The sequence below is a fragment of the Calonectris borealis genome, chromosome 4 (assembly GCF_964195595.1).
Source record: "Calonectris borealis chromosome 4, bCalBor7.hap1.2, whole genome shotgun sequence".
Taxonomy (NCBI): domain Eukaryota; kingdom Metazoa; phylum Chordata; class Aves; order Procellariiformes; family Procellariidae; genus Calonectris; species Calonectris borealis.
Genome location: NC_134315.1, coordinates 37102077 through 37117525, shown reverse-complemented (window position 1 = coordinate 37117525; position 15449 = coordinate 37102077). Strand labels below are relative to the sequence as shown.

General features: G+C 36.9%; 2 protein-coding genes across 14 annotated transcripts in view; one reads left to right on the top strand and one right to left on the bottom strand.

Annotated features, from left to right (window-relative positions):
• The window catches only part of PRIMPOL (primase and DNA directed polymerase), a 20103-nt gene extending 16310 nt beyond the window's left edge, over positions 1 to 3793 (top strand). For 7 of the 10 annotated variants that reach the window (XM_075149239.1, XM_075149238.1, XM_075149240.1 and 4 more), the window contains 5 exons: positions 408 to 494; positions 574 to 682; positions 1817 to 1899; positions 1983 to 2029; positions 3074 to 3793. In XM_075149239.1, the coding sequence (XP_075005340.1) occupies positions 408 to 494; positions 574 to 682; positions 1817 to 1899; positions 1983 to 2029; positions 3074 to 3379 (632 nt within the window). In that variant the 3' untranslated portion in view covers positions 3380 to 3793. Of the gene's footprint in view, positions 1 to 407; positions 495 to 573; positions 683 to 1816; positions 1900 to 1982; positions 2030 to 2321 lie in introns of all 10 variants that reach the window. The other 3 variants (XM_075149241.1, XM_075149245.1, XM_075149244.1) reach the window with 3 other exon arrangements.
• CENPU (centromere protein U) overlaps positions 1 to 15449 on the bottom strand; it is a 20783-nt gene extending 5334 nt beyond the window's left edge. Inside the window, exons 1-11 of one of the 4 annotated variants that reach the window (XM_075149249.1) lie at positions 15206 to 15449; positions 14891 to 15033; positions 13784 to 13901; positions 12228 to 12333; positions 11253 to 11343; positions 10071 to 10146; positions 8879 to 8996; positions 8398 to 8476; positions 7413 to 7460; positions 6031 to 6092; positions 4812 to 4968 (exon numbers count right to left, since the gene is read on the bottom strand). In XM_075149249.1, the coding sequence (XP_075005350.1) occupies positions 4812 to 4968; positions 6031 to 6092; positions 7413 to 7460; positions 8398 to 8476; positions 8879 to 8996; positions 10071 to 10146; positions 11253 to 11343; positions 12228 to 12333; positions 13784 to 13901; positions 14891 to 14941 (906 nt within the window). In that variant the 5' untranslated portion in view covers positions 14942 to 15033; positions 15206 to 15449. Of the gene's footprint in view, positions 1 to 3855; positions 4261 to 4811; positions 4969 to 6030; positions 6093 to 7412; positions 7461 to 8397; positions 8477 to 8878; positions 8997 to 10070; positions 10147 to 11252; positions 11344 to 12227; positions 12334 to 13783; positions 13902 to 14890; positions 15167 to 15205 lie in introns of those variants that run through there. The other 3 variants (XM_075149252.1, XM_075149251.1, XM_075149250.1) reach the window with 3 other exon arrangements.

Sequence of the window (15449 nt, the reverse complement as noted above, 5' to 3'; positions counted from 1 at the left end):
CTCAAGTCTTTTCTACTGTACAGAGAAAAAAGTACTCTTAAATTAGATGTATTGTGATTTACACACCCGATAACCTCTAGGAGAGCTTTTCTTCAGCTAGCTTTCTGCAGGAGGCAGAGTACAGCTGTATTGAAGGATGCTCTGCAGCGCTTGAATGCCATTTACCCTCCTCTCCCGCTCCCACAGCTGTCATGCTTTGTCCCAGTTCCCTCTGTACCTTAGGCGGGGCGGCGGGGGGTTGCGGTTTAAAGATCTACAGGAAATTAACACTGGATTTATCCCTAGTTTGATTTAACGATGTGGTGCAGTTCACATACATTATATACAGACCACAGACAGAAAATGTAACAATTACATATTATGACAAAACCAGTAATGGTATGTATCTGTGGTCTTTGTTCTAACAGATTCCATGGAAGGTTATCAGGATTCACCATATCCAGAAATTGATTATTTTGTTCGTTCTTTGGTTAATAAAGACAGGGTGCAAGGAGGTAAAGACCACTTTACTATTTACAAATGAGTATTCTGCAGCAGTATTTTTAAAGAATTAATTGATTTCCCCCCCCCCAGGGATACGACGATGGAATTATTTCTCTGTGGAAGAAATACTTGTATATGATATTTTTGGTTACCGTTGGTGTGAAAATATTGGAAGAGCTCACAAAAGTAACAACATAATGTATGTTCTTTAACTATTCACTATTTACTTTAAAACAGCTTTATTTATTTTCCTGCTCAACTGTTATTCTACAAAAATGCTGAAAAACTCCTATGGATAGAATCAGCACCTGTTACAATTTCTGCTCTCTTGCTCTGTGAGGATACAATGCTTTTTTTTAAAAAAAAAAACCACCTCCCTCCCCCCAATTTACTTTTTGATAACTGAACTTGTATTTCTAATATCTCTATGAAGTAATCTTCATGCTATTTAAAATATATGCCTAAAGATGCTAACATAGAACTCAGAGTATGTTAAAGCTATGCTTTGATGCTTCTTAGCTAGGAAGCTGAACAATCAGAAATAAAATAAAGAAAACAGACCACTTTTAAATTAATTTACAGTGCTTCTTAAATTACCTTCTCATGTTAATAACATAATAAAATGACAAAGGTAACTTCTGCCACTACTTCAGTCAAGGTGAGTTTTGCTAGTGACTCTACAAGGACTCGGATTTCTTTTTACAGTTTTAGCAAAATAAGTGTCAAAAAGTCAGGTTTTTTAGATGCTAGAATTGCAGTATATCATTAGTAGAAGTATTTTAACTTAAAAATAATTCTACATAACATTTTAAATAAATAACAACTGAAAGATAAGGAATGTGTTTTTGAGAAATGCAGGTATTAAAAAAAACACCACAGCCACTACGCTAGATGAACTTGGTGTTTCTAAAGCACAGCTGAAAAAGCTGGGTTGTTGACAGGAATCAGTTGACAGGAAATAGTGATTTTATCTGGCTTTTATAATGAAATCATCTGTAACAGCAGCAGCAACAAAATCTTATCTTAGGTCCCATATAGTAATCTTACTTTAATGACTTTTTCTTCCAAGCTTAATGTAATGAAGTTGACTAAATTTCACTTTCGAATGTTAGTCTTACAAGAAATATATTTTTAACTTCAGAAGCCTGAAGTTTATTGAAAAAAAACCACTGTACAAAGCATGTAAAAGTATGTAATACAAGTATGTGAGAGTATGAAAGCAATACCCATAGATGGGGACAAACAACACCTGTTCATTTAGTGTCAGTTTCCTACTGTATGCATTTACTTCATTAATGTACTGTTATTAAAAACTAAATTATTTCATTCTTAGGATTCTGGTAGATCTAAAGAAGGAAGTCTGGTATCAAAAGTGTCACGATCCAGTCTGCAGAGAAAAAAACTTCAAATCACAAAGTGTGTATTCTGTGATTTCAGAGCAATTATACTTAACACTTTTTGGAATGTTAACTTTAATTAATGCCATATATTTGATTTAGGTTTTCCATTACCACCTCGGATATGTCTCCCTTTTCTTTTCAAAGAGGTATGTTTTTGTCCTACTGATACACGAAAGTTCTTGTGAGTAAAGCTGTCTGTGAAAATCATCGACAATCCCCACTAAGGCAGTCTGTTGAGCTCCGTACAGTAGTTACACTGGTGTACAATAGCTATAGCCACACCAGAGCAGCCGTGCTGGTGTGGTAGCTCCATATATTCATTTTTAAGTTCTCCAGCAGCAGATCTAGCACAAAAACTGTCAGCACAGATAAAGCTGTTGCTGGAAAAGCCTGACTTCACCTGGGACTGAAGATTTTCTTCTGTTTTGGTCCAAACAGCAGTTCCCAGTGCATAAACCACAAGCCCACTATGGATGCAGAATGGAAAAACTGCCCAGGTTAAGCTCTGCTGTGCATGTTTGACTTCATGCTGGCCAGCTAAAACAGAAGTGCTCCTGGAACACTTGAGTCAGTCAGAGTCACACTGAAGTCAGTGACCCTCAGATTGGAAGTTCACTTAACTCCATTTTAGTGTATTGAAGCAGTTATACTTACCCACACGGGTAGAATATTTAAACTGACCTGATACTGCACCTAGATTCTAACTCGTAACACAATAGTTTTTCCACTGAGTAGGCAATAAGAGTTGGCCTCTTTGCAACTTTTTAAATTTACACTTTACACGTTTAAATTTCATACTGCAGAATGGCACGTTAAGCTCTACTTCATCAGATCATCAATAGCTATTAGTGTTGTTTCATAGAAGGTGTAATTTAAATACATTCTCAGATCCTGACGGTATCTTTAAACAGACACTAAAATTAGTTTTAACCTTGTATTATTTTAAGAAGCTGTATACAACAGACTATTTGTAGCTTGCTAGAAAAACAGCAAATTTCTATTCCTATTAAAATAGGCTTCCACAGGGTAATGTGGCTGTAAATAAACATGCTGGAAAATCTGTCTTGTTGGCCAGTTTTCTACAGTATCCATTATATGTGACAGTACAAGTTTCAAACTTCCAGATCAGAGCAGTTAAAGGTATGAAGACCATTTTCATATGGAATAAATAGTATTCTTGTTTCTAAAAGGAAGAAGAGTATACACTAATGGATGAAAGGGGGAACACAGAAGAAAAAGTAAAACCACATTCTAATGTGTCCGACTTGTCAAAAAGCTCAGTATCTCTAGAAAAAAGCTTGTCTCCAGACTTCCTGTTGTCAGAGAGTGAGTGGGACAATGCAAGCGATGATGCCTGTTTCCTAGAAGCTACTGAAGATGTGGAACTAGCTGAAGCTGCAAATGATAGTCTGAATTATGCCATGGAAGAAATTCCTGATGAAGTTCTTTTGGAAGCTTTAAGGAAACAGGACACTTGCAATACAGGCAGCAGCTAACCACAGACTTGGCTAGCAAACAGACCGCTAGCTATGAAACCTGCTTTAACACAATGCGGGTATCGCATGCCTTCTGTGAAAGGTACTGCGATGTAGTTCAAAAATGCTCTTCCAGAACTGTAAGACAAAGAACTGAGTAAGAATCTTCACAACTGGGTGATCTTCAGCAAGCATGAAGAGATCATGGAAGGTTATACGGGGGCTGAAGAGTACTGGACTGAAAACTCGTCGTGAATGCTGCTCCAAGTTTAGCACTTTTAACACTCACTGCTGTGCGGTTTCTATTTTGTTAGCTGTATGTCCAAGCTTTTCTGATAAGCCAAGTAAAATAGATCTCTTTACTTCCGGAAATGAGAGGAAATTACTTATTTCAAATACAAATTTAATAAAAATATTTGTCTATCAATAGTTCAACCAATGTCTATGTGTTCTCTTTTAAAAGTTTATATTGCTTTCAAGATCACATTACTTTAATAACCCAAGATTAAAAACCAACATTGTTAACAGACCACAGAAAAGTTTTACTACTTTAACTGGAATTGCCATTTCATTAATTTCACTGACATTCTGAGGTAAGTTCTCACACAGACTATTTGACAATAGAAAGATACAATCTCTGATTAAGTCACTGACTTCTTTTAAACATTGAAACAAAACACAGCAACAATGATTAAACAAGCTTTAAGCACTGACCATTCTAATGATTGTTCCTAATGAATGTCAAAAAGTCTACTAAAAAACACCTAATGTTTCTTCGATAACTTCCCTCTTTGTACAGCCAGAGCCTCTTCCAGTTTTGTATTAATATTCTGAAAGTGTCTTTCTGCCCCTAGAATTCTCCGTGACTCCACCAGAAGAGCAGGTAGGCTGGAAGTTCCATACTGTTGTTAAGGAAACAAAATTACAAGGCAACATTTTTAACTCTTGGAAAAATCACTTACATATCTGTATTTATTTTTCCTCTATCTGAAATGATGCAACGCGACTTTGAAGAGTGAAGAAGAGCCAACATCAGAGAGTCTTCTGAAATGATAGGATTTCCTTACGCATGGCAGGTGTGTAGCATCAGCAACAGAAACCACCACACCAGGTCATGAGCCACGGTAAAAGGGGAAGGAGTTCTAAGAGTACATGAGAAGTTAATCTGGTCATGAAATACAAGCGCTGTTCTTAGTATTAAATACCTTACAGAACAGACATGCAAGTACCAGAGCTTTCCCTACCTTTGAACAATAGCAACAAAGAGACTGATTACTTGTTTCCCACTGTTAATCTCAAGTTGCTTCCACAAAGACAATTAACAAAATACTGCTATTCAATGCAAGTTAAACATTCATAGAAATGCCCATTAGACCAGGAAAAAATAAAGGGGGGGGAGGAGCTGAAGGAGCTGATCCAGAATAGTTCAGAAACACACAAAATAGGTACTTACTACCACTTTTTCTTTTGGGTTTTCTTCTCTGTAATCCAAACAGTCTTGCTGTAGCTCCTTTAAATCAGTAAGTAATTCAGTTGCCTGCCTCAAGGAAGATTTCCTTTCCTGTATCTCAGCATATTCTCTTTGTAGTCGTATCAGTTGTGGTTCAGCTCTGAAAAAGATCAAGGCTTTGGTGACTATATCTCCATATTTATTTCGTGAGTACTATGAACATATTTCCTCTGAAGAAGACTTAAGGGAAAGGTTGGTCGGAAATACAAAGCATAGGTTAGTATAACATACTGTTAAATTAGAATAACTAGCATATTATTTAAACAGGAGCACAGGTCCAAATCCACAAAAAACCCTGAACTTTTTTCCACATCTCACTTTTGAGTCTGACGAAGTAGTCACTCTCTCTTAAGCGCTTAAGTTTTTCAAGTGAAGTTTCTTACGTACCCGGTGTTCTGCTCTGCACACATCTGCTTGCAGGCTGAGGTGTTCAGTGCCTATGCTGAAGCATACTCAGGGTCTACAAACTAGATACACCTCTGCTAAGTAAACTGGAGGGCTCAATCTGTTAAATTAGCACTTCGAAAAATGAACATCAACTGCCATTTTCATTTTAGCAGTGTTATAGCAAAAAAGCTTGCTTAAGATGCTCAAAGGATTAAAACACAACAAATAAAAAATGTGAAGACAGCTTTCAATCTGTAAGGGGGTTCAAACCCATATTGAGGGATGCCTTTAATTGGCTCTTTGAGTGAAGTTTGTCCATAATACTGCAAAGAAAACAAGACTCTCATGGCGATGGAGAAAGGGTTAATCTGCCTTTGTGCATCCAAGCCCGTGGTTCCCTACAGAGTTAACTTACAGCGTCTGTGTTACACACAGCTTCAGCATAAAGCTTGTCACTAGTAACCAACTGGATTTGGGGAAGTCCAATGGTTCTTCAAAAGAACATCATTTCTGTGTTGTGTATCTAAATGATACTTAAGATTAATGCCAAGTTACAGAAGGGGAATTGTGTGGCCACATGAGATGGAAGCAAGCAAACCATGTACTCGGAGACATCCCTGCCAAGTTGCAGAGGTGAAGTACGTTCTCCCGCCTCAAACCCAAAAAAGCCCTCTGTATTGCCTTTGTAAATTTATGATTCATCACCTTTGCAATCCCAACAGTAACATTAGGCAACATTAGGTAACATTATTACTATGCATCTTTAGAAACGTACCCAAATAGCTCTTCTTGGAGTTGCAACAGTCGCTGCCTTTTCTTTTTGATGTCTGTTATTACCTGAAAAAAATAGTGAGGAAAGTCTTTGAAAGTTTCTGTAACTTCAAAGGCAAACAACTCAAATTTCATCAGCTTTTTTTCTTTGAGGTTTTATGTTTCTGATTCTGGGTGTGGATGATTCCAAGATACCAGACCCTATAAACTGCCGTATTTTACATTTGTATTTTAAAGCTCTTTAAAATGTCAAACTCTCAACTCCATGCAAAATTTCTCTCAAGGAACACTGGATTTACAAGCATACAAAAGGAGTTTATGACATTTTGAACTCAAACATGACCAACTCTAACAGGTTTTTGTTTGTTTCTGTTTTAAAAATGCAGACGAATACAGATGTATGTTCGGTATGATTGCCATAACTGAAGAACTAAGCATAATTAAGATTTCTTTAATACAACATCCGATTAAAAAAAAAAAAACAAAAAACAAAATTAATAATAAATTTAAATTTAGCACCTACAAATCTGATTTTAAAAAAAAGAGGCAAAATAAGGATAACTCTGAATTGCTAGATGTGTATTAAAATTTTCATTTTACATGCAGAGTAGCTTACCATATCACCTCAAATTAAGAAGACTTTAGCACATTAATTGCTATCTCCCAGAATAAAGTTTCTGCCTTTACTTCTTAAAAGCTATTTTGTCATCGAAAAGTTTGCAGAAGAGGTTAATCTGGGCAGAAAGCGTCTGGCAGACAGTGCCTAACCTGCTCTTAAATATCTCTGCTGTAGGGCATTCACCTCTCTCCTGATGAAACCACTGTGTTTTTCTGCTCTTACACTATGTCCTCCTCCCGTTGACATTCCCCTTTTGCATTTTCAGTCAACTACTACTCACTCTGAATAAATAGAGGAACTGCCTTCCTCTGAACAAAAATTTTGCATATATTTAGGGAATGCAGCTCCCTTAGACTTCTCTCCTTTAAACTAAGCAATCCAATTCTATCCTCATTGGTCGCCATCTTTTCTGGTCTTCTAGTTTTTATATTCATCTATGTTTCTTAAAGGTTAGCTCTCACTATTTAATCGGCTCTCCAGATGCCTCACCAGTGCTCATTAAAAAAAGAGTAATTCACATGCATAGATATCTACACATTCTAATGTGCACTCCTTCTTTTTACACCAGTATAGCAGTATACGTATGGAGTTTGCGATCAATCATATTTACTCAGATCTTTTCCAAAAAACCCCTGGTGGTTTTGTGCAGTTGATTCTGTAGTACAGTACACTTTTTTGTGAACTATTTTATTTATTCTAGTCAACTTCTTGAAATTTCAATGCCCACTTCTGTATGCTGTACAGTCTAGTGATATATATGTATTTACCTTAGCATTTTTTTTCTTCATATTCTTTAATTCCTGGACTTCCACTATCTACAGAGGAAAAGAAGAATTACAGATTGACTGTGGATCTTGAGTTCATCTCTATCCTCCTAAAAACACGGTTGCAAGAATTACTTTGAAATAACATAAAAAGCTATTTAAAAAAAACAACACTGGTTCAAAGGAAGATTACAAGTGTATAAGTTGTGTATCAATTCTTTCCTCTCTCCTCATGCCAGAGGAAGACTGCTGCACAAAATTAGTCACCTTGCACCAGTTAGTGCAAGTAATACTTCTTGTACCAATTAATGTAATACTACCTAGCTTAATTTTTATATAACTTTATACAAAATGTGTAAGTCTAGTCATTTTAAAACTTGCCCATTCTAATGAATCACTTAGAACTATAGTTTTAGTACTTACCCGTTGTACTTATCACAACTCCTACAATGTTCTGAGTTTATTTTACCCATTGTAATCAGTGACAAGAAATCTTAGTCTTCCAAGCTAATAAGCTGTTTACAGTTAGGTTCAAACTGTTAATTAAAAAAGGATGATTTTTCCTCAAATATGTTAGAGGCCTCTACACAAGAGTCACGGAGACGCAGTATAAAGATTAAATCATCAACCTTTTAAAACTCTAGTCCTTGAGCTTTTGAAAGTGTTTTACGTAAGTGTTTGCTCATTCAAATTATGCAGCTCTCCAGTTTTACTACACAATGCTTTAGATATGACAAATATTAATGTTTCCCTATTCTCAAAAGCTGACAATTTTGCAACCTACTTGCATGACAGCAGTGTTGTGTCTAAAGACAATTCTCATCAAAGCCAGCACAGAGGCTGCACACAACAAACTGTTTTCATATGATTTATCCTGACAAGAGATTAGAAAATTTAAAGTATCCAATATAAAACCATAGGCATTTTGACTACAATGTAATATACAGCTCTATAATCACAAAATTTATTTTATTTATGGTGTACTTACAAGATCAGTGATTTGATCCTTGAAAGCAGAACAGAAGCCATTGATAGCTTTTCTGCAAACGTTTGATTCTATGCGTTGTCTGGAGAAGTCAGAGGGACAAAACACAATCCATTTGGTCTAGTAAAGGAGAAATCTCACCCAAAAACATTCCTTTGAGTAATGAATAAAACCCAACGTTAAGCAGCTAGTAGCACAGGCAACTGCGGATCTTTCATGTACTAGCAATAGCTTAATTTCTACATTGAAAAACATCAGCTGAGATGTGTTGTTCTTACGTTGGGAAAAATATCAAATTCCTGGAGACCACCTCAAGATCACGTATGAAAAATATTTGTATCACAGAAACCTAATAATCATTAAAATAACATCAGAATGTAACCATGCAATACTACATTCCCTAAAGGACAGCCCATTAGCAAAAACACAGGTAATTTGTTTTTAAAACTTTGAGTATTCAGCCATAGAAAAGCAGAATATTTACCTGTAATTTGCTGCTATCTTCTCAAATTCAGCCAGAATAACATCCAGTTCTGTAATATCTCTGGGAGATCTCTTCAGCTCTTTGGGACACCAAACCTGTACAGAACATGGGCTATCCACTGAAACGACAGAATAAAGATAAGCATTGTACAATTCATGTACATGTTCTAAAATAATAGAAAAGTTATTGTGCCCACCATTAAAATAACCATCTAGAAGTTATGAATATTTTAATATGAAACTTGAGAAGAGGGAAATATGAATTATTTCATCTGTCTTTGGCTGAGCAACTATGATAGACTTACCTGGGAACACTTTGGAATTTGGATGATCAATTATATAAAACTTATTTCTTATTCTTCATCATTTCAAACAAGTCCAGGAGCACATTATTACACTAATTGATAATCTATACGGTGTACTCTAGATATAGCTGTTTGTGCTGCAAAAACTATTAGCCTGAGTTTGGGCAAGCTGCATTACTCAAAGAATCATGAGTTGTTATATCATATTTGTATACATTTTGTATTAATACCATATATGCTTCAAAAAAAGCTATATACAAATATGTTTCTTTAAACTTTGCAACAGTATTACTAGCTAATTCCACAAAACCTTAAACCATGTTTCTTCACACACTCCCAAATGTAAATCTAGTGCTTGAATGTGACGGGGTACAGTTCAAAGGAAGCAAGATGACACTCGAGAAACAGTTTCTCTATATCAAAAAACGCCACTGTCTTGAAGCTCCTTATCTCAAAGGCCTTTACACTACCAGCTGTGCCTACACTGTAAGTCAGGGGTGCTCCAAGCTCTGCCCCGCAGCCTGGTGCTCCAGGCTTCCAGACCAAGGAACATACTGAAGTGTCTTACAGCTCTATACCCATGGACCCAGGCTTCCCTCCGAAGGGCACCAGGCTGCGTGCGAGGGATAATGCACACCTATGCTCTCCCCTTCACGGGAGTAACAGGCAAGTCCAGGCCTGCAAACCATGGGGATCAGAGCTGTGTGGCACACCAGCTCCTCAATTTAACCACTGCTAACGAGTGTCTAGAGCAAACTGAAACTAAACCCTCCCATTTCTAGAAGCAGTATGCTGCTACGTATCAGAAATTAAAACCATTGAGTTACGGAAAAGCACTCATCTTGAATGAGGAAAAGCCATACGGGAGTTTTGAAAAGTCTACTTTACCAGAAGGATCTGATGTGTTCTTCTCTGAAGGCCGCTGCTTCTTTTTTGCCTGGCATTGAGTGGTATTCAGAGCCTTCTGTGATACAAAAAGCAGATTAACTTCAAAAAACCCTCTAGGTTTACTCATTTAAAATTCTGAGAGATGGCAGAACACATGGAAGTATTTCAGCTTTTCACGACTGAAACGTCAGTAAGATTTACTTAGGGATATTTTGCCAGAATCACAGCCCAGCGATCCCACTGCTGCGGGACAGCAGCTGCCTGACTGCACTGACCGACTGACATGTCTGCCACTGGCCGTGCAGCAGGAGGAACACTTTAAGCAGCACAGGGCCCCTCAGTTCAGCATAGTCATCGCCCAGTATTAACAGTTCTCTGATCAACAGTGCCTCCTTACCTTCCTTTTCACCCACGTTTGTCCCAATTCTTTCTCTACTTAGACTACTTTGTGACACCAACACAAGAGTGCTGCATACATGCAGTTTACTGGTGAGAGACTACCACTCTGTACCAAATTTTACAAAAGGATTTTCAACAATTCCAATGAATTTCAATATGTAAAAAACTTTTATGCAAACTACTATATATCTTCTTTTACCAAAGGCATACTTTCTCAAGTCTGCAGGTAGTTAACTCTTCCTCTGTACACCTGGAAGCTAAATGGGCCAAAAGCATTTTACACTAATTGCAGTCTAAGTGTGGAAAAACACTCATTCAAAACCAAGTGTTTTTTGTCTAATTCTAATATATATTCAAAATTAATTTTGTCAATGAAAAATTCAGTTCTCTCATAAATATGTTTTTACTTCAATACTGAACAAGTACGAGGGATTTATATTCCATTTAGTATGCCATTCTTTAAAAACATATATTCCAGATATAAAGAAGATATTTGAAAGAAGAAAAGAACATATTCCCAAATGAGCAAGAGAACGGGCTACAGAACACGGGAACACCCAGGTATCATATTCCCCATTGACATGATGACTGTAGCTTTAAGCATTTCACTTGGCCATCTTACAGGAATACTTTGAGGATTAATTATTTGGGACACAATTAAGTACTAAGGAAGTACTAAGAAACAAAGGAAAGGTCTTGCTCTCCCCTCCTCTCTGATGCAGGCATGGCATGAAGTAAGTTAAAATTAGATTGACTGATACACTCATGCAACTTTCTCCATACCACATTCTCCTTAAGGGGCTCATCTTCAGGATCAGCTGTGCTGAATTTCTGAACATCACCATCAGATGTTTTCGAGCGATGCGGTCTTTTACTAGGAAGAGAAAAATATCCACATGTATATCCACTACACACTGAGAAAGAATCATCTTCAACCATATAAACAACAAAATCTTAGGTTTTGGGGAACATTTTGTATTGTTATGTCATTCAGTTTGTGTCTCCTAAATCAACTACATAAAAACTTGCAAATGGCTTAAAAAGGGAATAGAATCTTTATCCCTCAACGGCAACCCTTGCGACAATTAGAAAGCCGTTACTAACTGACCACTGGGATAGCCATGTTGTTTTGAGGAGAAACTTCAAAACAGAAACAAAATTATTATTGAGATATTTTAGTAGGAAAGGAGGCAGCTTTCTTGGTGGTGGGGCAGGGGTAGAAATCAAAAAAAAAAAACAAAAAAATACACACTCTCATACAAGCTTTATTATTGTCTTGCTATTTCATTCAAATAAGAACTATTTCAGATTTAAATCAAAGCTGATTTAACAAATGAGAAGCATACTAAAACTTGTATTAAAAGATTTTTTTAAATTAATTTTCTTTTTTACATATAGTTTAACTGGCTTTTATCTATTTTTCATTTTTTTGACTTTTTAACTTTAAAGACACCATCATTTAGAGGACTAATTAATATCTCAGAGATATTTTAAAATCTTTTAATTTGAAAAAAAAATACAACAAGTACGTAAATCAATGTACTACTTGCAGAAGGTACACAGTAATTTATTCTCCCATTTCTTTTCTGCATTCCCCAATCTTACTTATTCTTTTGGTTTTTTTTTCATCTGGGAAATTTTATGTTAAAGCATCTGTTTTATAAGCAACCAGGGACGCGTGACAAACAGAACATTTTTCCCATTTAATCTAAAAATCTAAAGATTAAAGTAAGTGCTGGCAATTATATTTCACCAGACCTTTTATCTGTATTTTTCCTTTGTGGAGCTGAAACATGACCAAGTGACTCATTCTGTGAGTGTTCCTCTCCATAAGCATCCACAGCAGTACTGTGCAAAGGGTGATCTATAAAGAACAAAAAATAAGCCATATGAAAATTGTTCCCATCTGTTCAGGCAAAGAGCAGGGACATGCTAGCACTGCCTGCCATTCAGCATTTAGTTAGAATTGTGGTTTGCTCACTAATACAAAGGAAGTCTTGTTAAAAGTATTATTTGAGGATTAGGAAAAACATATATAGCAAAAAGCTCCATAGTTTCTATACTCATCCACCTGCTATTTCTTTACAAACAGAAACCAAAGATGCATGAAAGCTCAGGTCAGCATATACATACGGCATATAGCAAGCAAAACATTTTGTACAGTTTATTTAAAGTCTCTTTGCTATGGCATACATCACTCTTCCATACATTTAAACAACTACTTTCTAAATTTTACCTTTTTTTTTAAAATATGGATTTTTAGCTGCTTTATTGGATGCTATAAGGAGACAGTTCCAGCTGCTACAGAAAGTTTGTAAATGTAGAATTCTTGAAGTTAGCTACTAGAATAGATTAAAACTCTGAGAACCTTAAGGTTTTAGCCTGCCTTCCAAAGTATTATTTCTTTTTTCAAGCACATTGACGCAAAAATTTAGCGCTGGCTTACATTAGTGTTAGTGGGCATCCTTTTTATAGTTTTTAACACATACCACAGAAGTGAGGAAGAGAAGAGCTTTTCATTTTGCAGACTTTCCCTTATGACAATCCTTTTACTATATTGTTTTTTATAGGTCATTTTCAACTGTTTCTACTAGTTACATGTATATTTCCATTATCTTCTTAGAGTAATAAATATTACAGTTGAGAAACAGCTCTTAGCATTTTCTCTGTAACTTTTAATTGGACAGTTTTTCAAAGATTTTTCTTACCGATATTGACATATAACAGCTATATATATTTAATAACAAAGAACTTCACACAGGGGCATATATTCCATCTAAACTGATTCTCTTCCAGTATACTGAGGCCTCATTGCACAAATCCCATATGGAGCATGAAAGTGGTTTTAATGCTGCACCAAAAATAGTATGTTTTTATGATGTTACTTTTTAAGTAGAACAACATCCCTGTGAACGTCTAAGTTTGCTGCCATGCATACTCTTACAATAGCAAAAAATTTCACTTCTTAATTTGTGTAATTTAATAGAGAATAACTTACGATACTGAACTTTCCTTTTAAAATGTGAACTTTTACACAATTGCAATGTTATATTGCGTGAAATTCTACCAGACTATAGAACTTGAATAGCCAGTATTTTCCTATCAATGTTTACTTGCACATATTACAGCGTTATTATTGTTACTTCCTAAATGACAGAAAATAACACCTCTCTCAAAAAACCCTCTGTCTCTCCTGCCCATAATTTTCTCTGGCAAAAAACCAATACCTTTTCCTAAGTAAGCATTGAAATATTTTGCCTGGATGGTTTGTTCATGAAAATCATACATTAAATGACTTTGAATTTAATACTAACCAAATGAATCGTCAAGCTCCTCAAGTTCATTTGCTTCCGTTACCTTCAATATCCTTGAGACATCTGGTTCCTCAAGTGGAAGCAATTTCCAGCGAGGATGGGTGTTGGCTTTGTGTGCCTGGATGGGCATGACATTAATAACTAGTTCATCCAGCTTTTTGAGTGTAAAACAGATTAAATATGACAATGAATTTCAAGAACGTTTGATTAGAAATACATTTAACCCAGACCATATTGACTACTGAGCTATGACATCAAGTATTTGAAGCATGCGTTTTTTCCTCAGGCTTTTTTTTTTCCTTAAGAGAAGTGATAGTATAAAACTGATATTTTCTGCTATTTGATACTATACTGTAGCTTTGTCTTATTTTATAAAACTAAGTGTATAAGCTTAGAAATATTATAATGGTCTAGTATCTACGTTTTCTATGCTCTGTGGCCTTTTTCTTTTCTGGCATTAAAATATTTCTTCTTTCATCTCTGTATTATGTGAATGTCCATCCTTGTCCAATTTAATGATTCTCACTTTAAAAAAAATGAAAAGCTATGTGCAACTTCGTATAAAAGGTGGAATTTATAAGTCAATTATTAAACAGACACTTCTGTAAAGCAGACGGGTAGGGGAGAATGGCACTAGTTTATGAAATACTTGTAAATGCGTCATTCACACCCTAAGTGTGAGAGTAAATTTCCTCACTCATTTCTCTGTGTGTGCATGGAAAGGGAATTACAAGAAGAAAACACCAACTTCCTGAGCTTTTAATTTTACTAGCACTTCGCACCGCCTCACAAGTTTTGCTATGGTACCAAATACAGACACATCAACTGTTTCCTCTTTAAGCTGTTCTCTGTAAATTTACAGGACTGTTTTCAAACTTTTGCCTCTTTGAAAGTCAATGGCCCATTTTGCCCAATGATGTACTACTCCTAAAAGAAAAAATATAGAAAAAGAAAAAACCCACGCACCCCAAACCTGCACCGGGACTGCGCAGCACAAAGTCCCCCCTCAACACCTGCCCGGCCACCTCCAGCGCCGATGCCAACAAAAGCACAGTAAAACAACAACGCACTTGCTGGTTTAATTCTGCTCAAACGAGCAAAACTTACCTTTAATTTATTTCCGGGATGATTTCTCTTCATTTTCTTCTTTGAGGACATTTCACTATTCAGGATATACTATTAGATACACGACCGAGGATAAAGTTATGGAAAGATTGTTCCCGATGCAAATCTGCTTCCTGTCTCAATACCTGAGAGAGGACGGGAAATCTTTGTCAATTCAACGTGTGATGCATAACTCACTTTAAAAGTAGTAAAACTCACTTCATTAGACCAGCCCAACGCCTGACGCAGCGCGTGTAAGTTAGTAACAAGACATACATATTGAAAAGATAAAGCAGGACAACACACAACGCTATTTACACCTCTACTTTTGCCTCAGAGCTGCTGTTTCTCTCACGCAGGTCCCCGCCTCCCCGAGCGCCAGCAGCCCGAAGGCGGTCGGGCCCCGACAGGCAGGCCCGGCCCAGCCCGGCCCGGCGCCCGCCGCCTCGGCAGGAGAAAAGGCGGGCGGCCACCCCACCGCTCCCCCTGCCCCGCCTCGCGCCGCCCGGCGTGTGCTCCCCGCGGACACCGGCGCCCCTCGGTTCGGCCCGGCCCGGCCCGG